The 24,784-nt window shown below is 46.0% G+C and overlaps 1 protein-coding gene across 9 annotated transcripts in view; it reads left to right on the forward strand.

The window, feature by feature from the left end:
* Window positions 1–8,920: 8,920 nt before the first annotated feature.
* The window catches only part of RXRA (retinoid X receptor alpha), a 130,380-nt gene continuing 114,516 nt past the window's right edge, over window positions 8,921–24,784 (forward strand). For 3 of the 9 annotated variants that reach the window (XM_083423789.1, XM_083423790.1, XM_083423792.1), the window contains exon 1: window positions 8,958–9,541. In XM_083423789.1, coding sequence (XP_083279915.1) covers window positions 9,514–9,541 — 28 coding nt within the window. In that variant the 5' untranslated portion in view covers window positions 8,958–9,513. Of the gene's footprint in view, window positions 9,542–24,784 lie in introns of all 9 variants that reach the window. The other 6 variants (XM_083423791.1, XM_083423793.1, XM_083423795.1 and 3 more) reach the window with 4 other exon arrangements.

Genomic DNA, 24,784 nt, shown 5'->3' on the forward strand with positions numbered 1-24,784 from the left:
GTCAAATGGCTCTTGGTTTCAGAAAGTTATTCCTAATGTTTAGTTGGAAACTTTTTTCTTTTCATTTGAGTCCATTGTTTTGGGTCCTATCTTTTGAAGCAGCAGAAAACAAGATGGCTCCATCTTCCATGCTATAGCTTTTCAGATATTTGAAGACATCTATAATGCCACTTCTCAGTCTTTTCTTCACCAAGCTAAATATCCCCAACTCCCTCAACCACTCCCATTTACAGACCCTCCACCATCTCAGTCTGCACATGTTCCAGCTTGTCAACTTCCTTCTTAAATCGTGGCATCCAGAACTGGAAACATGACTCCAGGTGTGGTCTGACCAAGGCAGAATAGAGTGGTACTATGACTTCCCTTGATCTGGACACTAGACTTCTTGTTGATGCAGCCTAGAACAGCATCAGCTCTTTTTTTGCTGCTGCATCACACTGTTGACTCAAGTGAAGCTTGTGGTCCATTAAGACCAGATCCTTTTCATATGTTCCTGCTGTCAAGCTAGGTGTCCCCCATCTTATATTTGTGCAACTGGTTATTCCTGCCTAAGTGAAGAACCTGATATTTGTACTTATTGAATAGAGAGTCTGAAGGTCCTCCAGGTTGCCATTCCCAGGCCCAAATGGAGAGAATCATTTCCATGTGACTTGATTGGTAGATTTACTGTTAGAAGTGCTAGCAAAGTAATTAATTACACTCCAGGTACAAGATCTACTTACCGTCAAGTTAGAATGCTATTAATTATTATTAACTAGGATTTGTACAACACACACCTGGCATGCAAAGTGCTTCATGTGCTTTATTTCAATGATGTGATGCTCAACACCTGTGAGCCACAATAGTACCAGTGTTCAGAGTCAGGGAACAAAATATGGGAGTAGAGCAAGGGTAAACACAGACATGGCCCCCCTGTAGGCATTCAGGATCATATGGCTGTCTACCAAGACTGGAGTGACTTTCTGGATGTTGGTGGGCTCCCAGTTCCTGTCAGCCCCAGCAGCCATCATGACCAGTGATCAAGCATGTTAAGGAACAGGCGTTGTAAGTCCAGCAACATTCAGAAGACACCAGGCTGTAAAAGGCTAGAATGGACAGATCCTTGGTCAGATTTCCTTGCCTGTGGAAAGGGTTTAGGCTAGAGCTCTCCTGGACAGGCAGGGTTGCATTTAGGCAAATTTTAGACACAGAGCTTTATTATTGCTAATTTATCATTACTAAAAGGATTACTGTTATTTCATTTTAGAAGTGATCTTTATACTATAATTTTTAAATTGTCCTGACTGTTGAAGTTTTTACTATGAAATTGATTCGGTATCTTAAAGGAAGTGATTCATATTGTTGTTAGTTGGCTTCCATTTTTCTTGGGAGACAATGGAGGAGTGTGCCTTCAGAGGTAAAGTCAAGCTGTTAGAGAGTTACAGCGCCTGCTGTGGCTGTAGAGACCGATAAGGGAGAGACATGTTTAATTGCAGCTGGGGCAGATGAAGGTGTTTGGTTTCACTGCTTCAGGTGCACTATGGCGTTTCTTATCTCTGCACTCCTCCCAGCAGCCATTCCTCCACTGGTCACTGCTGTGGATACACAACCTGACTGTCTTTCTCCAGGTCCTGTGGCCATTCCCACATGGCAAGATTCATGTTGCCAGCCTTCATGTCTCATTTGCAGACATCTTTATAATGCAGAGTTGGTCTGCCAACAAGCCTAGTGCCTGAGGCCAGCTCCTTGTAAAGCTCCCTAATAAAAATAAAACAAAATTATTTCACAATTAAAGACAGTTTAAAACAGCCGTCAACCCATTAAAGCATTAAAACTGGTGCACTTTTCCCCACACCTCCAGATACACAACCAGCTTGTCTCATAATTCTTTGTGCAAGGGTTCCTCAGGCAGCACCTAGTTCAGGGCGATGTCTGGTCGGCTGGGGAGGCTGAACTGGGCCATAGCTGTTAACTTTTCCCCTTTTTTAAGGGAAAATCCTATTCGGAATAAGGGCATTTCCCTTAAAAAAAGGGAAACGTTGATAGCTATGAACTGGGTCCTTCAGTAGAAAGTGGGCAGGCCCTTGTCCTCCTCCTCTTTGAGCTTGAAGAGGCCCTTCAGGCCCCAAGTGTTGAGCATGGGACCTAGACTGTCAGCAAAGATGGACTTGTCCATCTCCCTTTTCCGAGTCCCAGCCTCCACACCTGCAACAAAAGCCAAGACTGTTCTCTGCGTTGTGACTAATCTTCCTGGTGGGAACCTGCATTCAGATGGTACCTCTCTTGCTATACTTAGTTCCAATTTTGTTTTAATGAGCTCTTTTAATGCCTCACATTGTTCAGCAAATTGTTGTTGTTGTACAGCAAATTCCTTCCTCAAACTCCCTTCTCCCTCTCACAGGGGAGGCGCCGTGTTATCTCCAGCCTGTTCAAATCTCAGTTCAGCTGTGTCTTTGTCTCCTGCTTTTTTTAATGGCTTGTAAGATCTCCGTTTTTGCTTTGTGAAGGGCCCATGGACATCTCCTTATCTCCTCTACTAATGTGAGAGCTAGTAGCAGGTCGGAAATTTCTCTCGCAGCCAGATTTTACAGACTGCTAGCCAGCTGTCCAGGATTAAGCAGCTACCTTCAGTAGCAAAACAATGTTAGCCAGCCTAGATGTCACTGGGTGTAAGTTGTCCACAACTTACTTCCATAAAGCAGCATGCTCAAAACACAAGCCTGGTAGGCCTCATCATGGTATGGACATTAGCATCACATTCTCCAATACCCTTTTAGAGAGGTGAGCCATTGCCGTAGCTGCCTTGCCAATACAATTGTCCAGCTCAGCATCAGTGAAAAGCTTGGTGGTTATGGTATAGCCCAGGTAGACAAAACCATCTATTACTTCAAGCAGGTGGTCACCAGTGTTGATGCATGGAGTGCTGGCAACATCCTGATCCAAGATGTTGGTCTTTGCCAGGCTGATCGTGAGGCCAAACTCCATACAGACTTGGGCAAAATGGCTAATGACTGTAGAGCTTCCTTGGAGTGCATTGTCAAGTCTGTGTCATCTGCAAACAACGTCTCTCAGATAAGGACCCATCACACTTTTGGCTTGGCATGGAGACATGCCAGGTTGAACAGACCTCTATTGCTCCTTGGATGGAAGCACATACCATTTTCAGTCAAAGTGAAGGCATAGGGTGAGCAACAGGAGAGAAGAATATGCCAAAGAGAGTTGGGGCAAGAACAAAGCCCTATTTCCCACCTCTTTTTATAGGGAAGGCATCTGAGGATGAGACTTCATACTGGATGGTGTAGCACTTGTTTTTGTGAAAGGACACAATCATATTGTGGAGCTAAGGCGGGCATCCTATCTTACTAAACAGTGTGAAGAGTCTTTTTTGGCTGATGAGGTCAAAAGCCTTGCCAGGTTTAAGAAGATGATGAACAACAGGCATCTCTGCTATCAGCATTTCTTCTGTAGGTGGTGCAGGGACAAAATCATGTTGACTGTTGACCTCTGAGCTCTAAAGCTGCATTGACAGCATAGACCCTATCAGTGAGTGACTGTAATCTGTTGAGAACTACATGAGCAAAGGCTTTCCCCACAGTATGCAGCAGGGAGATTCCACAGTAGTTGTTACAGCCATGGCTGTCACTTGTGGCCCCTTCCAACTCTTGTGGAGATGCGTCATGAGGGAGGAATTGAGGCCGGCTTTCAGCACTTCAGTTAGGATTCCATCCTGTCCTGGGGTTTTACCACATGCCTGAGAGTTGATGGCGTTCTTCAGCTCATCAAGGGAGGGAGGGACTTCTAGCTCTTCAAAGAGAGGCAGAGTCTGGATGCTGTCAACCGCTGTGTCAACGACCATGTTTTCCCATCAGTACAGTTCTTGATAGTGCTCTGTCCATCACTTCATCTGCTTGCTGTGGTCTGTGGTGATCTTTCCAGACCAGATTTTCAGAGGTGGTGTTTTTCTGAGTGTTGGTCCAAAAGCTTTCGTTATGCCTGTACAGTGGTACCTCGGGTTACAGACGCTTCAGGTTACAGACGCTTCAGGTTACAGACTCCGCTAACCCAGAAATAGTACTTCAGGTTAAGAACTTTGCTTAAGGATGAGAACAGAAATTGCATGGCGGAGGCGCGGTGGCAGTGGGAGGCCCCATTAGCTAAAGTGGTGCTTCAGGTTAAGAACAGTTTCAGGTTAAGAACGGACCTCCAGAACGAATTAAGTTCTTAACCCGAGGTACCACTGTATACATTTTGTGAGCAACGCAGGTGAGCAGTGAGTTGGATGCTCTGACACAGCTTTAGCAGGGCACCAGCTCCTGGGGGCCTACCATTTTGGGTCTTCTCAATATTTTTGGGGTTGGGGCCAGCTCTCTCCCAATGTCCCAAAAGCATGGAGGTGAAGAGCTCCAGCGGCCACTTCCTTCTCCTCCCCATGCTGCTGCACAGGGGAAGAACGGTTGAAGTAGCTTCCCACCAGTGGCAGCACCAGGAGAAGGCAATGAGCCGCTGGTCATTGAAGCTGCGCAGCCACCATGTTTGGCTCCACCCCCGGCTCCTTCTTATGTCCTGCCATCACACATGCAATGTCCCCCCCCCATTGCCCTTGTAAGCCAGCACCTCTGGCCAGTAGTCATTGACACATTGCCTGGCAATCTGCTGGGCACTAAATCCTTTACTTTCTCAGTGCAGCAAGTGTCTTTTCACAGGGTGTTTGCTTGTAGTTCACAAGAGTCTCATGCTTTGCAATGATAACAGGCTCCATGTCCTTCATGTCGGCCTCCAACCAGTCAAGGATCTGTTGTTCTCTTTTGCCAAAGAAGGACATAGCTGTGTTGAAGGCTGGCTCTTTGATGTGGTTCCCCCTTGTTTTGAGAATATCTCTGGAGCAGTTCAGTAGAGCTTGTTCAATGGAATCAGAGAAGTACTCACAAATTTCAGGTATGACTGTTCTGGCAGTGTTGATTTGAGGCCGCACTTTCTGCTTTGTGCTATGGGTCCCCTGTGGCTGGATAAGGATTTTGTTCATCACCAGAGTGTGATCTGTGTAGCAATCAACACTGTGGTAGCTCCATGCAACATGAACTAAGTTCAGTGCGAATTCCCTGGTTACAATCAAGTCTAGCTGATGCCAGTGACCTTGGATGTCTCCAGGAAATTCAGTGTTTTGTCTTGGTAGAGAAGATAATGTTCGTGCCGCAGAGGCTGTGATACAAGCACTGCTCAAGCAGCCTTTGTTCTTTCTCATGTTGCCAATACCAAAGTGACCAATGCAGTTGCACCATATTTGATGATCGCCCCCAACTCTGGCATTGAAACCTCCCAGCAGGAAGCCTGGGACCCTCCTGACAGCCTGGTCTAGTTCCTTGTAGAACTGGTCCTTGGTTTGTATGTTAGAGCACACAGTGGGAACATAGACACTCAAGATGTTAACCAGATTGGAGGTGGTTGAGAGGCAAAGGGAAAGCAAACATTGTCAGTTAGCAGTTCTATCAAATACAGCAGGAGGTTCCTCACTGAGAAGCTATGGATACATAGGTCTTCTGGATGCCCTCCTTGCCAGAAGAGGATGTGGTCCTTTCTCCAAGGCAGCCATTCAAAGTGAGTCTGGTCTCCTGTAAAGTGACAATGTCAATGTTGAGCGCTTTCAGCTCATGGTCAATGATGGCCATCTTCCATGAGTTGCTGACCTGCAGCATGGACAAGCTAGGGCACATGGTCCTGACACTCTAGCTTTCTAGGCACAAGAGGGTTTGTTTCTTTTCTTCTTTTACCTGGTGCAGTGGTTTGGTCCATACTGTAAGCTCTAAGCATTCATTGTAGCAGGTGGACGGTGGCGGATCAGCACCTTATTGACTGGGGGCTGCCTGGCTTAAGGTGGACGATAGCTGACCAGTGAGACATGATGATCTCTTCCACCAACGAAGGCAACCCGTAGTGCTCATACCTTATGCCATTCAGGTTGAGATTATAACTCGTAATTGCTGCCTCCCCCACCACAGATACTGCCCCTCCCCTAACACCCCATACACCCCCAAAAGTGGATCAGATACATATTAGTAGCAGCAGCAGCAGTAATAATAATAGTATTAATCTATTGATTAGATTTTGTAACCACACGGCAGGTTAAAAGAATCTAGAGTATCAAAAACAGAGTACAATGTATAGTGTTGAGTAGGTCCCCAAATACATCTCTTAGGTGTCATAGGCTTTTGAGTTGGCAATGTCTATCACTTTCCTCCTTTCAAAATGGGGCAAGCTAACCCTGCTGCATTCTGTTCTCTTTCTGCTGAGCAGAGCCATGGATGGTGTTTGAGTCCCAAAGTCATGCCCTGAGTGTACCAATGCTGACAGGCTCATTTTCTCCATGTCAGGAGTGGTTGCTGTTCTTTAAACTGTGGGGAGCTTTCTAGGTCATGTGTAATTCAGCCACAACCTGGGGTGTATGGGGGCAGGGGGAACACATCATGCTCCTTCTGGGGTAGTTTGTCCACCTGTGGACCCCACCCTGCACTCAGCTCTCACCTGTGGCTCCTAGAAGCTGTCAGCATGCCACAGCAGCCACACCCTGGGAAATGAATTCAACTGGCCAGCTAAGCCAGGTGAGGGGAGCCGATGGGTCTCAGAATCTGAGCTAGGGACCTGTTTACCCCCTGCATGCAAATACAGGGTCCAGTGGATCATGGAGCTGAGACTGATACTGTGTCTAATGATCAAGAAGATGGCTTCTGCATGTGCTGGAGAGGGAAGTGAGGGCAGAAGGAGCTCCTCAATCTGGGAAGGTTGGAGGTTTAACCTAGAAGGAAAATTCTGGCCTTAAACCTCTGCTTCCTTGTGGCTATATTCATTAGGGGCAAAGGCTTTGGGAGTAAACCCTGAAGAATAATCTCTATCCACTGCATTGTGGGACATTTTTGGGAGAGGAAAAGGCAAATGACTAAAACCTACACAAATCTGGAGCAGAGTCCCTAAAGTGGATGGCTGGCACCTTGTATGCCTCTGTCCGGCAACTCCTGCAGCCAAGTTGGTGCCAAATGTATTGCTCCACTTTACTTTGGATTGAGAGGGGAGTCTTGTCATCTGAGCAGCCCAGGACCTCCATGCGCACTGTGCAGGCTTACACCCCAGGGAGGTCACTTTGATGCTGAAAATGCAGCAACAATAATGCGAGAAGCAGCAGTTACAGCCACAGCAGGCACTGTAAGCTTCCAGCAGTTTGCCTTCACCCGGAAAGGCGCACTCCTTCATTGTCTCATGGGACGGGCAGATGCCAAACCAACCCTAATTCAGAACCATGAGGATTAGAACCTTACTTCATTTTTATTTTTTTAAAAATAATATTTATTAGAAGTTTTATAATTACAGAAAAAAAGTTTGAGAAAAAAGCAATAAAAAATTAACAAACAATACATGGAGAATAGAAAGAAAAAACAATACATCAAAACAACAATAAAAAACAAAAACATTTTAAAACACATCCAATTTCCATATCTTTATCTTTCATTTACTTATTTCCTCGACTTCCTCACACCTCCCTTTTTGTATTCTAGTTCAAATTAGCTAATTCAGCAAATCCTTTCCCTCTTTCTCAATTTTTTGTTCTATAATTTATCTTAACACAGTCTAACTTTAAATTTTCCACTTTAGCCCATTAACAATCAGTTTTTGCTTAATTCTTTAGAACATTTCTGCTAAAACCATATAATTTCATTCCAGTATTCTTCTAACATTCCTTAATTTTGCAGTATTTCTGTAAATATACTTTAAATTTTTTCCAATCTTCTTCCATCGACTCTTCTCCTTGGTCTCGGAAGAACCTTACTTCATTTTTAAGGCTTATCACTTGATGGTGGAGCCTGTGGACAACACAGAAAAGGTCCCAGGTCGAATTCCTGATGACATCTGCTGGTGGGGCTGAGGGAAGAGACAGTGGTGGAGCACTCCCCTCAGCACCTGGGCCAGGTGCACATGTGCCAGGGCATGCGCAGCACACCATGGACACCGGGCATGCCGCTGGAGTGACCCTGGTTCTCTGGCTGGCTGGCTTTGAGGGGCGCATTCATAGCACCCTGCAAACTTAGAGTTGCTTTGTGAGACTCGCAGGGTGGCACTGGGCTTGCAGGGAGCTGGGGTGTACATCTCGGGCACCCTCCAGCTGGAGGGCAGCTGGGAGGGAAATGGCGGTTCAGGCACCCTGCAAGCCCAGCCCCAAGCTGCTTTTGCAAGCAGCGCTGGGCTCTTCGGGCACCTGGGCTGCTGCAGCCTTCTCAGGCACCCTCTCAGCTGGAGGGTGGCTGAGAAGTAAGATGCCCCGTGACCCTCAAAACAACAACAACAACAACAAAAACCTGTGCCCGGGGCAGCCCCCAGCCCCCCCACTACACCTCTGGGAAAGACTCTCACCTTGAACCCTGGAGAGCCATTGTTACTAGTCAGTGAAGACAGTACTGAGGTGGTTGATCAATGATCTGTAGAAGGCAGCTTCCACTGTTTCTATCTATGGCAGCCGTTCATCCAGAACGATGAGGACTAGAATCTTAGGATAAGGGCCATATAGCTCTCAGTTGGTGGGCTTAAGCTTTGCATGCAGGGTGAGGCAGCATCCTATGTCCCTAGCAGGGGTGACAACTTGAATAAAATATTGAGGTGGGTGTGTGGCAGGTAAGCCCCGCCACGCATAATCGATCACAGGACATGGCAGGCAACACACCATTTGACTCGCAATGCCCACCAACTTTGGGGTCCCTTAAGCCCCCTCAAGTATTTTATGTGGGGGACGAAGGCAGCCTGGCTGTAGGAGTTGGTTCCTAAGGTCCCTAGGAAATCTCCCCCTCCGAAACTCCCCCTCCCTAAAATCCCAGCTGCGCGCGCCCTGAGACCCGGACAATGCCCCGTCGCTGCTAGACCTGTCGGCCGTCAGGTTACCCCTTGGCGGGGTCCCTTTTGCAATTTCAGCTGCGGGCGGTGGAAGGGGAGAAGCAGCAAAGCGAGTGAGCGAGTGAGAGAGACAGAAACAGAGCGGGGCACGCGCGGGCGCGCACACACACCCGAGTACTTTAGTTATATTGTTGGGTGAGTTTGCAACAACTCCCTCCGTCTCGGCTTCGCGCGGACCCCGTGGGAGCGGAATTTTGACTCGCCTCTCGCTGGGACTTTCTTGGCGGCGTTTTCCTATCCAGACCTAGAGACAGTCACATTCATCTTTTTTATTTTTCTTCCAAGTGTGGGGTGGAGTAGAGGAGGAGCAGGAAAGAGAGGGGCGAAAGGGGGGAGACCCCCCCCAATCAACAAATCAATCTCCAAACAGCCAACCTTTGCACAAGTAATTCTTGCGGAGAGGGGGCAAAAAAAAATCACTTAAATCTGCCTCCTAAAAAAAAACCCCAAACCCTTCTTCCGGCTTTGATTTTTTTTTTTGGTCCTGTGAGGTTTCTTCTTCTTTCTTTGCTCCCCTTCCTTTTTTAATTAAAAAGAAAAAAGAAATTCCTCCACCGATCGCTCTACCACAAATCGCGTTTGGCATGAGTTAAACCAGAAACGATGGACACCAAGCATTTTCTTCCATTGGGTGAGTTTTATTGGCTGATTTTCCTCGGCTTCTAATTTTTTTTTAAAAAAAAAGAGAAAGCGGGGCGGAGTGGTGGTGGTGGTGGGGAGCTGGAGAGGGGCCGCTTCGGGAAAAAAATGCAAAGCTATATTGTAATATCTCTATGTTGCCAGTGTTACACACACACACACACACACACACAGACGCAATATTGAGTGTCGTGGAAAGGGATCTGGGAAATGGGGTGTGTTGTGGGGGAGGTAAAATGTCTTTATTACGCAGCCGATCTTTTGATCACAGAGAAGGTCCGAGCTCTCCGCTCTCTCTCTAGGGGGGAGGGGAAAGGGGGTGGCCAGGAGCGAAAACCCCTTTGATAACATTTCAAAGAAGCGGCCTTGTCAATTTCACAAGGCTCCCTCGTCGTTTTCACTCTCCCGGTGCAAATCATGGGCAAATCAGGGCAGGCCACGGCGATCTGTTGTGTTGCTTTTGTGTTGCATTTGATTTTTCTTTTAAATGCTTTTTTTAAAAAGTGATCTCTGCAAATTTGCATGGAGCGCCTTGGGACAGTCCAAGGAAGAGCCCATGCATCCCCCCCCCAAAAAAAACCCCTACTATTAATTGCTGGGGGGAGGGAATGGGTTTGTTGTTGTTGTTTGAGGGGAAGACACCGTTTCTGGGATCGGGTCTGGCTGCGTTTCCTTTTTCGCCTTTGGAAGTTGGCAGTGGGTTGAGCGATTGAACGTGGGGCGGAGTGGAGGGGGAGGGAGAGAGATCCGAAAGAGGCTTTCAAAATCGAGAGGAAAAAGGCCTGATCTTGCAACTGTTGCAAAACTCCGGCGGTGATCCCACCACGGTGTGGGAAAGTTTCTCTTCAAAAGAAAAATAGCAGAAAAGTGATCCAGTTAACTTCCCAGTCCAGCTCAGCGTTTTGACTTTTGAGTTCTGAATAGAATAAGCAACTCCTTGTGATTTTAGGGGGCGGGCTTTTTAAGCAGGAAAAACTGTATTGGTTAACAGTTTCCACTTCTGGATTTTAGGGGGATTTGTAATTTTTTTTATCCCGCCCCCCCTTGGGGGGGGGGAGGCAGATCCTGAAACCTAGCATCTTTCTGGAACTGTAGCTTTAAAGAACACGCCTATTGCTCTTCCCTCACCCCCACAATACTTCTTCCCTCCTTTAATTTTTATTTCTCTTTAAATCTATTTTCAATGCATCTTCTCCCAAAAATCTCCCAAAAAGCGCAAAGCATTTGGCAGAACTATTTACAAAGTCTGTGAGGGTTACAGCCAGCCTGGATCTAGGAGCCTGGTCTTGACAGAAATATTGGATGATGAGGGGATTCCCCGACACCACTCCCACCCCCAGTCTTACACCTCCTCCTTCTCCTCCTTTCCTTTTCTTTCAAATTAATTTCCACCTGTGATTTTTTCTTCTTCCTTATTTATGACAAGAGTTTCAAGCACTTATCAGCCCTGTTCTGACTTGCTAGTCTTTGCCACTGTCTGGATTTCTCCCTCTCCCCCCCCCCTCCGGGTTGATGCTCACGGCTGAACATGATAAAAGTTCTGAGAAGCAGGTTCAGTGTGGCCTCTTTCTGTGGTTTGCCTCATGATGTGCTGCACTTGGAGATAGCTGGGGTGGGGGGCTGCATTTGCACCCATCTCTTAATAATCTCTTAACCACCAGGGTGGGTGCCACTGGAAAGGGCAAATTGATGGCCACTAGCCACAGTGCTATGCTCTGACTGACAGCAACACTTCTGAATACCAGTTGCTGTAAACTGCAGGAGGGGAGAGGGCTCCTGCTTTTGGGCTTTCCCTTCAGGTATCTGGTTGGCCATGGTAAGAACAGGATGCTGGACTAGATGGACCACTGACCTGAACCAGCATGGGTTTTTTTTTTAGTGTTGCCTTGGGTTTGATTCCTTCCATTCACAATAGTAAACTTTGTAGTGAACTAGTCCCAAAGTTTTGCATCCGTGACAAAGGTTGTCTTCATCATATCCCCCCATGATATGATCTTATTTTCATTCACTCTGCCCTGTTTCTTTGGTCCTTTGCATCTTTAATCGATTTGCAGTGTGCCCTGAGATGGTAAGAGTAAGAGATGATAATGCCTAATAAAGAACGAATAAAATGTGTGAACTGTGTGGATAAAACCCTCCTTCTACAGCCTCCAATGAAATTGCTTTCCTCTTGCATACAGAATGTCCCAGGTTCAGTCGCCAATTGCATCTCCAGGTAGGTTCTGAGAAGGTCCCCTGACTGAAAAGGCAGAGACCCATTTCTGCCGCTCAGTGCAGACAGCATTGAGCTCAGCGGACCAATGGGCGAACTCAATATGAGACAGCTTATTTATTTAGAAGCATGAGGACTGGGCTATTAGTTTGGAGGAAGGAGCATAACTCAGTGGCTGAGCACCTGCTTTGCATGCAGAATGTCCCAGGTTCAATCCTCACCTGCATTTCCAGGTGGGGCTGCAAATATCCCCTGCCTGAAACCCTGGAGTGCCGCTGTCAGTGTAGATTGTTTTGAGCTAGAAAATCCAGTAGTCTGATTCAGGATAAGGCAGCTCCCTACATTCCTGTTCAATTGAACCCTTTATCCAGAATGATGAGGACTAGAATAATTACTTTATTATTTTGGGAATTGTTGCTTTGCATGCAGAAGGGTCCCAGGTTCATTCTCTGACATCTCCAGGACAGGGTAGGCAGAGACCCTCTGCATGAACTCCTGGCGAGCTGCTACCATTCAGCTACCAGGGGTCTGACTCAGTAGAAAGTGGCTATGCTCACTGACAGTAGGGTTCACACACACATACGAGCCCCCAAATGATTCAGTTGGTTGGAGCTTTGTGCTGATCATGCGAAGGCAGTGGCGTAGCGTGGGGGGTGCAGGGGGGGCCGGCTGCACCGGGCGCAACATCTGCCGGTTAGGGTAAGGGGGCGCAAATCCACAGGTTAGGGGGCGCAAATCCACGGGTTAGGGGGCGCAAATTACTTGCCTTGCCCCGGGTGCTGACAACCCACGCTACGCCACTGTGCGAAGGTTGCAGGTTTGATTCCCGTATGGGACAGCTGCATGTTCCTGCATTCCAGGGGGGTGGACTGGATGACCCTCAGGTTCCATTCCCACTCTTCTATAATTCTGTGTTGAGATTTCTGCATTGCAAGGGGTTGACCTAGATGATACTCAGGGTCTCTTCCAACTTTGAGATTCTTTGATTCTATGAAACAGCAAGCACAATATTCTCCTTTAGGTACCTGCAAATTTTTAGAATCTGATGCAGAGGGCTTGAGTCTATGAAAACTTATGTCATAATAAATGCATTGGTCTTGAAGGCAGGGAGTGAGGAACAGGAGTCCTGGGAGGTGGAAGTGGCCCTCCAGCATGCTCTGCTTGGCCCTCAGGGCACCCCCTAAGCCACATTCTCTTCCTAGACCACACCCCTCTCTGGCCCTGCTCCTTAACAACTGCTTTTGTTTGGCTGCGATGTGTCCTTGATCTGTGATGATGCCTTTTGCTTTGCCTGGACAGAGGATGGAGGAGGCGTGTGAGTGTTGAAACGAGTCTACTGCACAAAGATAAAATTCACATCTGCTCCTCTGCTCACCTTTTCCTCTAGCCTTTCCCACAACCAGATCATGGCCTCTGGAAGGTTGCTCAGAAAGTTGTGGACACAAACTTAAAAACCTTACCATCCAAAGGCTGAAGACTGTGATCATTTCTCTGTCTGTATGGCCCCCTCAGACTGATTTCCCAACCACGCCCAATTACAGTGCTATCTTATGGCTTTTTTCTTTTCTTTTTTACTCCCAAGACTCCCAACTCCCAAGTTTTTGGAAGGCAACTGAGTCATGTGTTGTGGGTATGATAGAATAATTCTCTCTTTTGTGCTGCTACTGCGGTGTGTGTGTGTGTGTGTGTGTGTGTAGAAGAGGTGCCTCAAGATAACCCATGAAGAGCTCGAAAGGATGGCATCCGCTCTTCCTGGATTCTCGGTACTCCTCCACCCTGAAAGCGAGAGAGTGGTTAAGGCACAATGCAAAACCCCATCTAGACTTCATTCTTTTGACTTGCTGTGAGTCAGGGTTTGCCTTCAGCCAAGCCATTGGGCATGGATGTGCCTCAGGTTTGTGGCTTTGCCTCCACAGTCTGCTTCTGAATACCAGTTGCTGGAAGCAGCAGGACAGGAGAGTGTTCTTGTTCTCAGGTTCTGCTTGAAGGCTTTGCATTGGAGCATCTGGTTGGCCAACCTCAGAACAGGATGCTGGACTATGATGAGCCCTCTTTAGCCTGATCCAGCAGCCAGTCTCTTAAGGAGACCGGTTGTGATAGCAGAACCATGCCTAAGGGTTTCCTGTCCAGCTACTGGAAAGGATATGTTGTTGCACTCAGATCCTGATTGAGGGTTTCCCATTAGGGCATCCAGTTGGGTACTGTGAGAATAAGATGCTGGACTAGATGGACTTGATCCTGCAAGCTCTTCTTATCATCTTATGACTAGATGGGCCAATGGTTTGATCCTGAAGTTGATCACCTCTGCTTTACCAAGTGGCCTGAAAGTTGTCTATGGAGGGATGTGGACCTTGGGCTTTGCAAAATGAGAGGACTGTCCTTGTCCTCCTGAAAGCTGGTTTTGAACTAGGATGACTGGTGTGCGGTCATGCTTGCAAACGGGACAAAGGTCTGGTTTCTGCACCATCACCGCCCCGCTCCCCATTTCTGCGTAGGCAACCTTGCAATTTCATAATGAAATGTTAAAATATTGTTTTCACAGGGGAGAATTGCCCTTGGGACTATTTTGTTCAAAACTTAGCAATTGCTAAGAAGAACCAGAAGAAAAAGGAAAAAAAAAAAAAAAGATTAAATCCCCCTTTATATGTCAACAGCATAGGTTCAACATGTTTCTTCATGTTTGCTTTGCTCTTCAAAACCAGATAGTGCTGCCTAGCCCTGCAGTGCTGGGGCCTCCAGTATCTCAGAAGCCACCTTTTGTGCCTTTGCATGTGTGACTGCAAGTTAGCAGCCCCTCTCCACAGACACACACCTCCAAGCATTCTGAAAGGAACCGGGTTATATTGCCCCCCTCCCCCTAAAATGTTTACTGTGAGAACATCTCTGGCCAAACGTGTGGTCCAGGCCTTTCATAGATAAAAGTTTTCCTCTCTTTGTTGTAGTGCAAGATCTCATGGACACCCAGCAAAGCTGGATGTTGGAATATCCAAGGAGGGATAAAAAATATTTTATTTGTTTGTTAAAATTTATACACCACCACTCGAAAAATTGCACACCACTTTAAAAAAAAAGCAAAGCAAAACCTCAAAGCAGTTTTACAAAAAAAGTTAAAACAGTAAAATTATCAATATGAAAAGTTAACATCAATAATTTAAAACATTCCAAAAGTTAAAACAACTGATTAAAACTCATATCAACTTTGTAAACATCTGGGCAGACTTGTCTAAAGAAGAATGCTTTTATTAGGCACTGAAGAGAGCACAGTGGTACCTCGGGTTACATACGCTTCAGGTTACATACGCTTCAGGTTACAGACTCCGCTAACTTGGAAGTAGTACCTCTGGTTAAGAGCTTTGCTTCAGGATGAGAACAGAAATCGTGCGGCGGCAGCGGGAGGCCCCATTAGCTAAAGTGGTGCTTCAGGTTAAGAAGGGAACTCTGGAATGATGTACGTAACCAGAGGTCCCACTGTACAGTGAAGGAACTTGCTTGATCTCAATAGGCAGGGAGTCCTTTCGGGGGGGGGGGGGAGAGAATTGTCACCATCAGTCCTAAAGGAAATTCAGTCCAAAAGAAAGTCCTTCTTCATGCAGTGCAAACTATGAAATTTATTCCCACAGGAGGCAGAGATGACCACCAACTTTGATGGCTTTAAAAGAGGATTTAGAGTCAAATTCACAGAGGAGAGGGCTATCAGTGGCTACTGGCCACAATGGCTGTGCTCTGCCAGCAATTATTCTGAATGCCGGTTGCTGGAAACCACAGGAGGGGAAAGGGCTGCTCTTGTGCTCAGGTCCTGCTTGTGGGCTTCCTATAATGGGCATCTGGTTGGCCAATGCGAGAACAGGATGCTGGAGGAGGTGGGCCACTGGCCTGATCCAGCAGAGTGCTTCTTTACCATTTCAGACACCATGTGCAATTCCTAACATTCAGGGATGTTGGAGTGAATGGGTCCCAGAGTTTTGCATTGCTGGCTGGAAGCCCGGGGTAACCTTTCATACTTTTTATTCTTTAGCAAACTGCCTTTTATCAAGAGCTAAGAGGCAGTCCAGGATTTTAGGTATCCATTACTGTTGTTGTTCTTGGCAATGGGCAATGCCATTTCCATGCCAGGTCTTGGAGAGAGAAAATCCCAAATCAAAGCAGAATCAGCACATTGACATGGAGATGGGGATCTCTGCTCCATTGTGGTCAAACATCAAATTTCTGGGCTGCTACAGGATTCTGCTTTTTGTGTGTATATGTGTGAGGGACAGGGTGTTTTCTCTAATTATAACAACTACAGTGGTACCTCTGGATGCGAACGGGATCTGTTCTGGAGCCCCGTTCACATCCAGAAGCGAACACAACCCGGCGACTCGCCGCTTCTGCACATGCGCGTGACGTCATTTTGACCATCTGCACATGCGCGAGCAGCGAAACCCGGAAGTAACACGCCCCATTACTTCTGGGTTGCCGCAGCGCGCAACCCGAAAATACTGTATTTTTCGCTCTATAGGACACACCGGACCATAGGACACACCTTGTTTTAGAGGGGGAGAACAAGGGGGAAAAATTCTCCCCCTCTCTGCTCAGCGCCCCTTCAGCAAAGCGGCAGGAGAAATGGAACCCCTTCATTTCTCCTCCCGCTTAGTTGAAGGGGTGCTGCGCAGCTCTCCCTCTCTGCTCAAGCCAGGAGAGCAAGACTCTCCTGGCTTCAGCGAAAGGAACCTGAAGCCTGCGGAGCCCAGCGGGAACTCCCCTGAAGCCTCCAGCGGGCGGCTATCCCTGAAGCCTCCAGAGCAAGAGGGGTCGGTGCGTACTGACTCCTCTTGCTCTCCAGGCTTCAGTGAAAGCAACGTGAAGCCTCCAGAGCGCGGAGGGAGCGCTTTCTCTGCGCTTCGGAGGCTTCACGTTGCTATCGCTGAAGCCAAGGAGCCTGCATTCGCTCCATAGGACACACACACATTTCCCCTTAATTTTTGGAGGGGGAAAAGTGCGTCCTGTAGAGCGAAAAATACGGTACGTATCCCAAAGCTACTTCAACCCGAGGTATGATTGTACTACTACTATTACTACTACAATGCTTTCAAGTAAGGATGACATCAAGTATCTTTTGGGACTGATATGGGATCACTATCTCGAAGACGATGGCAAACGCCTTAGGGCAGTACCCAACTAGCGCATTCCACAGGTGCAAGCATTTCCTCTCTTTTTTTCTTTTAGCGCATGTATATCTCACCATTTCCTCCAAGGAGCTCAAGGTGGGCTACTTTATTTTCTTCCTCCTCACTTAATCCCCACACCAACCCTGTGAGGTAGGTCGGGCTGAGAGGCAGGGACTTGGACACACCTGGGGTGCTTCATGGCCAGATTGGAATGTTGGATCTTGTTGTCTCAGGTTCTCATTTAATCCCCACAACAACTGCATGTGGCAGGTCACCCTGAGAGGCAGGAACTGACTCCAAAGTTTCATGGCTGAGTCCTGGATTTGAACCCATGTCTCTTAGGTCCAGCAGTCTAACCACTACAGCATGCTGGCACTTTATGCAATATTACAGATACATTTTTTAAACATTGCTCAGCATATCAATAATATTTTTCTATTTTTAAAAGATACCCTTTTGTAAAAACTCTTCCGCCTTCCTCAGGAGAAGCTTGTGTTCTTTCTTTCCCTTCGTGTTCAAGGGACAGAAGGGGCTTGTGTGGGAACAGGGGTTGGGGGCCATAGAAGAAATGGTACCTTAAACATGATCAGAAATACTGAGTTGTACTCAAAAATAAATAGACAATTCCAAGATAAAATCATATGTAACAAAACCATAAGTCTCATGTTTTCATTTACACTGATCTCCTCTCCAATACCTTTACTTGATATTTCTTGCTGCTTTCTGCTTTCCTTATAGAATCTTTATAAAAAATTTAATCTCTTAAATCCTATACCAATCTTTAACAATTTCAATTGATCCCCTCACCTCCCTCCCCCGCAGCCCAGTACTTCCCTCCACCTGCGTGTGATCTTCTTTACCTACTATTATTTTTGTTACTGTTATTCACTTTATTTGTTATTCCATCCTTAATATATTATTATCCTTTCTCCTTGTGCCTTTTAAACTTTTGCATATTAATTTTTAAGCTCCAGCACAGTTGATTTTCATTCATGAGGAGGGGTGATGTGGAGCATCTGTGACCGTCTGGATGTTGCCCATCATCCATCATCACTGTTTGTTTGTTTTTTGTTTTTTTAAAAAAATAATATTTATTCAATTTTCCACAAATACAAAAGATAGAGTAAAAAAAAAAGACCAAATACAATAACGTAGAAAAAAGAAAAAGGGGAAAAAGTAAAAATTTAAAAATATATAGAAATACATAAAAATACATAAAAACACCCCCCTCCACCCCACCAACACAAAAAAGAACAAAAAACAAAAACATTTAAAAAGAAAACATTTCCATTTTTCAAATTCCATCTTTCAATAACTTATTTCCTCGGCCTCCTCCCACCTCCCTTTTTCTATTCCAGTTGTTAATCAAATCAGCAAATTCTTTCCATCTTTCACTGCTTACTCGCTTATTTGTCTTAGTCCATTTAAACCTTATTCTCCCATCGGCATCTTTTTTTCTTCGTTTAGCAGATTGGAGTTTTGGACAATTTTTTAGATGCCATCATCACTGTTTGGGGTTGCTGATGGTAGTTGGCCCACCAGCAACAGGAGAGTCACAGGTTCCCCTTCTTTTATTTATTTCATAAAATTTATACACCACTTGATTGTAACTCCCCCCCCCAAATGAACCAATAAGAAAAAATAAACAGCAATAATGTAAGGCGTTGAAAAATTCACATAAGAATAGACTATAAACCGATTAAAACTCACACCGACATTCTAAACATCTGGGGCAGCTTGTTTAAACGAAAATGTTTTTAGCAGGTGCTGAAAAAAGTACAGTGAAGGCGCCTGCCAAGTAGCAATGGGCAGGGAGCGCCAAAATGTTGGGGCTGCTAAACTAAAGGATTGAGTTCCTACAAATGTAGAACCAACAAAATTTGGGTGTCCTTTTAGGAACTGAAATGGATCAAATGCTGCTTCCTTCAAAGGAGAAACTTGGCTTGGTTTTTTGAGGGGGTGTGTCTTCAAGCCCAGCCCACTTAACTACTTTTATGTCAGCTGAGGAAAGTTTTCTTTTGTCCATCTTCCCTGTTCTGTTTAGAGGTCAGGTTTTATTTCTGGGGAGTCTTGAATTTGGACCTCCTGTGAACTATGGTGACCCACCCCCCCTGGCCTTCTTGGGGCTGCAGACGGTCACCCCGCCCCCCAAATGAAAGGGGCAGCCCTGATCTTGGGGGCCCATAAAGTGGGTAATAGCTTTCCCAGCTGTTTCTCTGGCTGTAAAAAAAAAAGTTTATGCTGTTTCCCTCCCCACAATGGTGCTGCTTTCTCAGAAGCTTTTATGGATGTGGGCGGGGGAGCGAGCAGGTTGATGGGGTGCAGGATGTGAAGAGAGGGAAAGAGCAAAATAACGGCCCCCTCCTACAGACTTCAAGGCATCTGCAGGGGTGTTTATCCAAGAGCCAGACTTGGGTTTGGGTGTGAAAGTCGGGTGACACATCATTGAGAAGAGGACCAGAATGGAGCCACATTCAAAGCAGGGCTAGATTGAAGCCGGCTTTGCAGGTCAAGTCCAAAGATGTAGATGCTAGTCCACATTATTTTTTCTTTTTTAAAAATTGAGTCTTCCGCCATGTACATGTTCTGTTCCTGCAGGAAATTCCAGGCTGGTTTCCTGACTTAGGGATGCTGAACAAATTTGGCTTTCTTGGCATTTCTTCCTCAAACAATAGGTGGAGTCAAATGTTGCTATCCTGCAAAATTTATACTCCTCCAGAGTTGTGATGCAGTTCTTTGGTTAGAAATAATGGAGAAAACTGTGCAGGTAGATATGTGTGTGTTAGGGAAAGTAGTCAAAAGAATGTATTATATTAGGGGAAATGGCCTGCATATTTATTTGTACTTATTTATTGAATTCATGTATCACCTTTCTCTCTCTCTCTGAGAAGCTCAACATGGTTCTCTGCACTCTTTGTTTAATCCCCACAACAACCTTGTGAGGTAGGCTAAGTTGGGAACTGGATAAATAAAGTAGATAGATAGTTTAAGAAGGAGATTGACAAACTGGAATGTGTGCAGAGGAAGGTGACCAAGATGATTAATGGTCTGGAACGGTTGAGGGAGCTGTGTATGTTTAGCCTGGAAAAGAGGAGACTGAGAGGAGATAGGATAGCCATATTCAAATATCTAAAAGGCTGTCACATGGAAGATGGAGCAAACTTCTTTTTTCTCCTGCTCCGGATGGTAGGACTCACCCAAACCAATGGATTCAAATGACAAGAATGGAGATTCCTTCTAAACCTTAGGAAGAACTTTATGACAGTAAGAACTCTTTTTATTAATATTTTTTAAATTAAACTTTCAATTTTACTTCCAAAAAAGCATTTTACAAATTTTAAAATATCCAATGACTTCCCCCTCTTTTATTTCAATGGGTCATTTTATATATCATACATCCCTGCATATTTTATGATAACCATTCAAATAAATTTTCCATTTTTACATCCATCAAAAATTATCTGTTGCATTTATCTTAATTCTGCCAGCTTTTTCAGCTGTATACAGTTATTTTCCATATATTCAATACATGTTTTCCAGTCTTCTTTAAATGTACGTTCTTCTTGCTCTCTTATTCTATGTGTTAAATCTGCAGGTTGTGCATATTCCTGACAGTAAGAACTCTTTGGCAGGGGAAGGCGGTGGACTTCCCTTCGCTGGAGGTTTTTAAATAGGGATTTGAAAGCCATCAGGTCAGAGCTTTTGTGGCTTTGATTCCTGCATTTCGAGGGGTTAGACTAAATGACTCTTCCAATTCTACAGTTATAAGATTCTGTAGACAGGCACATAAAACACTTTTGCTTTGCTGAAAAGGAAGATGAAATTATTTCAAAACATTAAGCCCCTTCCCGTTCTGCCTGGATTATCAAATTAAGGATATATATGTGTGTGTTATATGTATATGTGCTAAATATGTACATATACACACAAATTTTAGCTTTGGCAAAAAGGAAGAGACAATTATTTAAAAACAAAAGCCGTTCCCCAACTCTTCCAATGGGTGCTAAGCTTGGCCTCTCCCGCATTTGCTGTGAGCCTGCTTCCAGTCTGGCTCGCAGACGGTCAAACTGTCCCCCAGAGTTATAAAGCAATTGTCTGGCTTCGTAGCAGAATAAGCATGAAATGGTGCAGAAAGGAAGGAATGGAGCAAAAATTGGGGGAAGGCCAATTAGAGTGCAAGGAATGACATCTCTCTTTCTCTTCTGTTCTGCTGGAGAAAACTTTGGAGCTGGGCCAGGGTTTTGCATTCTTTCTGCCTTCTCTCTCCTCCGCCACCCCAAAAAGCACCACTGGATAAGGTGAATGTGTTGACACTTGCCATGTGGGCGAGGAGCTGAGAGCTGTTGACGCCTTTGCTTCCACCTTCCACGCAGAGCTACATTTCCTTAGTTCTCTTTTATCACCAGGGTTCGTTGTCTGTCTCTCTCTTTCAGTCAATCATTTGCGTTGCTTACCCTTTGCAACTTTATTTCCTCCTCCACAGGGCTGGACACTGGGATCTGGGGGATCGGCTTTGTGCAAGGGGTTGGGGGCAGAAAAGCAAGGCTGAAGTGGGGGCCCCCTTTGAGTGTTCTCTCTCTCTCTCTCTCTCTCTCTCTCTCTCTCTCTCTCTCATTGGTCATGTCAGTGCTGCATCCCAGCAGACTTTAGACTCTACCAGTTGCTGGAAACTGAAGGAGGGAAGAGTTGCTCTTGTGCTCGGATCCTGCTTGCAGGGTATTTGAGTGGCTACTGTGAGGACAAGATGCTGAGTAGATGGGCCCTCTTAGGCCTGATCCAGCAAACAGATGTGAAATGTGGAGACTGTAAAAATGAGAAAGCAAAGTGGACAGATTTTTGCATCCCTAATCCAGAACAGGTATCATCAACCTTTTCAGACCAAGGACCCACAATTTAATCAATTTCTTATTTTATTTTTTTACCATATATTTGCATGCTGCTGCTCTGGCCTACCTTGGACCAGGCCATGGCCCACTGGTGGGTCCTCCATCCCACTGTTTGAAGACCAGTGACTTAAGGGATGATTTGGCTTGGCCGATTTGATTGTAAGCAGGGTTCAAAATTAGCTGGGCACCAGGTTCATTTTGCGTCTGAAGATTCTCTATTTGAGAGCACCTCAAAAAGTCTGGGCACTTTTTTTGGTGACTGACTGAGAATCAAGGTTCTGCTCCCCCAAGGCCTGATGAACCCTCCAGAGGTGCCTATTGCAACTGCTGCCGCCAGAGCTGCTTCTCCTCCCTCTGGTTGCTCAGGCTGCACAGTGGAGTATATTCCACTGTGGGACATGGGGCAGCTGCCATGGCTCCAAATTGGCGTCCTCTGCTGGTGACATGGGCAGCACCCTGAAGAAGTCCCAAACTGGTGGCAGGCGGCATGTGGAGAGGCTGCCCTGAGCAGGGGGGTTAGTGCCTGGCTCTTTTTATAAGGATTTGAAAAAATGAAGAAGCATACTGACGTGGAAACATGTGGAACTGAATTTAAGACTGGAAGATTGAGAAGCAGAAATGGATTTTTGCATCCCTTGGCAAGAGTAACTTGGTGGGTTTGTATGTTGTGGTCAGGTGAAAAGTGATAATGTCTCTTATTTATCTCCATGATTTCCTAACCAATGATTTTCCCTGTGCTGTCAAAACTCTTCATTGTATGCTCCTCATGGGCAGAGAGCTCTTCCTCTTCTTCTTTTGCTCTGACGCAACCTGTACACAGATTGGAATTTGCAAAAAAAATATTATGCAGCTTTCCATGGGCAAAGCCTGTTCTTGCAAACTCTCATGTTTTTGCCATGCGCCGAACTTGCAAAATATACTGCCCACTTTCACAGGTGAGGGACTGAAGCCTGGAGATAGCAATGGGCAGTGGAGGGGCTTGACCTGAATCTATGGTGATAAAGTTCAACAGCTTCTTCTTCTTTCGGCTAGGGCATACCTTTCAACTTTTCCCTTTTTGTAAGGGAAATTCCCTTATTCCGAATAGGATTCCTCGCAAGAAAAGGGAAGAGTTGACAGCTATGGGCCAGGTGTGTGTGTGTGTGTGTGTGCGTGTGCATGTGTCAGCATTGCCAGATTAATTCTCAGAAAGGAAAAAGATTCTCTTTCAGGGTTCTGGATCCAGGGGATTTAGAATAAGTTTGGGCTTTTTAAAGGAGCTTGGTTACAAGCCTTTAGATTTTTCCAACTTCTTCCAGCAAGCACAAGGACTATCACCTTAACTTTTTCAAAATAAAACCCAAGGAGCTGATGGGGTGAGGGCATGGGAGGCACATTTCTCCTGGCCTTTCCACAGAACCAAAGTTGATGTCCTTCAACTTCCAAAAGCAGTATGAGCTCACCCTGTGGGCCCTCCCTATTGTTTGCAGATAAATGCCAGCTGTCTCCAAATACCAATTCTGAGGAAGGGGCCTGTTTTGAGAATGAGCCTGTGTCTTGTTAGGCCCAGCTATTATACGAGGTTTTCTCTCATTGAACTGCTGGAAGCCTATTCGAGGCGAGAAATTTAGAGCCGGCCTTTGGACAGTAAGTGCCAACCTAATGGGCCAATATATTAACATAACTATCTCCTTTCCAATGGAGCAAGAGCTATAAGATCCTCCAGCTGTTTCTATTTGCTATTTATTGGTATGCACTGAGAGATAGCTGGAGAGGGTTTATTGACTCACTATGTTTCACCTGCTTTTGGAGGAAAGTGACGTCCTGAATCCTAGCTCTCTGCTCATATACACAACAGGACTGAAGCTGCAAGCTTCAGTTGGTAGGCATAGGAACCAACTCCTAGGGGCTGTGGCAGCTTTGGCCCCCACAATAAAATATTTGAGGGGCCCTGGCCCCCACAAAGTTGATGGGCATTCCCATTCAAATGGTGTGTGTGCACTGCATCATGTGATCACATGCAGGGTGGAGCTTAGCTGGGCCCCCACAATATTTTATTCAAGTTGGCACCCCTGTTGGTAGGTGTCTGTTGACCTTATACTAGGGGAGGTTTAACCCCCATCTAGTGATGGAGGAGTCATTCCATTTTTCTTTTACATTTTTCATGATACGCTAACTACCGTATTTTTCGCTCTATAGGACACACGTTTTCCCCTCCAAAAATTAAGGGGAAATGTGTGTGTGTCCTATGGAGCAAATGCAGGCTCCTTGGCTTCAGCGATAGCAACGCGAAGCCTCTGAAGCGCAGAGGGAGCGCTCCCTCCATGCTCCGGAGGCTTTGCGTTGCTTTTGCTGAAGCCTGGAGAGCAAGAGGGGTTGGTGCGCACTAACCCCTCTCGCTCTCCAGGCTTCAGGGATATCCACCTGAAGCCTTCGGAGTGCAGCGCGAGTTCCCACTGGGCTCCGCAGGCTCCAGGTTCCTTTCGCTGAAGCCGAAAGGAAACCCGAAACCTGAGGAACGCAGCGGGAACTTGCACTACGCTCTGAAGGCTTGAGGGATAGCCGCTGCGCTCTGCAGGCTTTGGGTTCCTTTTGCTGAAGACTCTCCTGGCTTCAGCAGAGAGGGAGACCTGCACAGCGCCCCTTCAGCCAAGCGGGAGGAGAAATGGAAGGGGCTCTGTTTCTCCTGCCGCTTCGCTGAAGGGGTGCTGAGCAGAGAGCGGTAGATTTTTTTTTTCTTGTTCTCCCCCTCTAAAACAAGGTGTGTCCTATGGTCTGGTGCGTCCTATAGAGTGAAAAATACGGTAATTTGCTTATGGCAAACCAAAATGCAGCTATGCTTTCGAAAAATCACACTTCTCTGAATTTTGCTGTGGGGTTCTCAAAACCAACTGATACGTAGAAAATGCATATATTAGGAGGAATTTAAATAGATAAATAAATATTTCTCAGAAACCAGTTCCTGAGAAACCCACATCTATTTAAATAATGCATTTAAATAAGCTTATGTG

This window comes from Podarcis tiliguerta (assembly GCF_965153285.1).
Source record: "Podarcis tiliguerta genome assembly, chromosome: Z".
Lineage (NCBI taxonomy): Eukaryota > Metazoa > Chordata > Lepidosauria > Squamata > Lacertidae > Podarcis > Podarcis tiliguerta.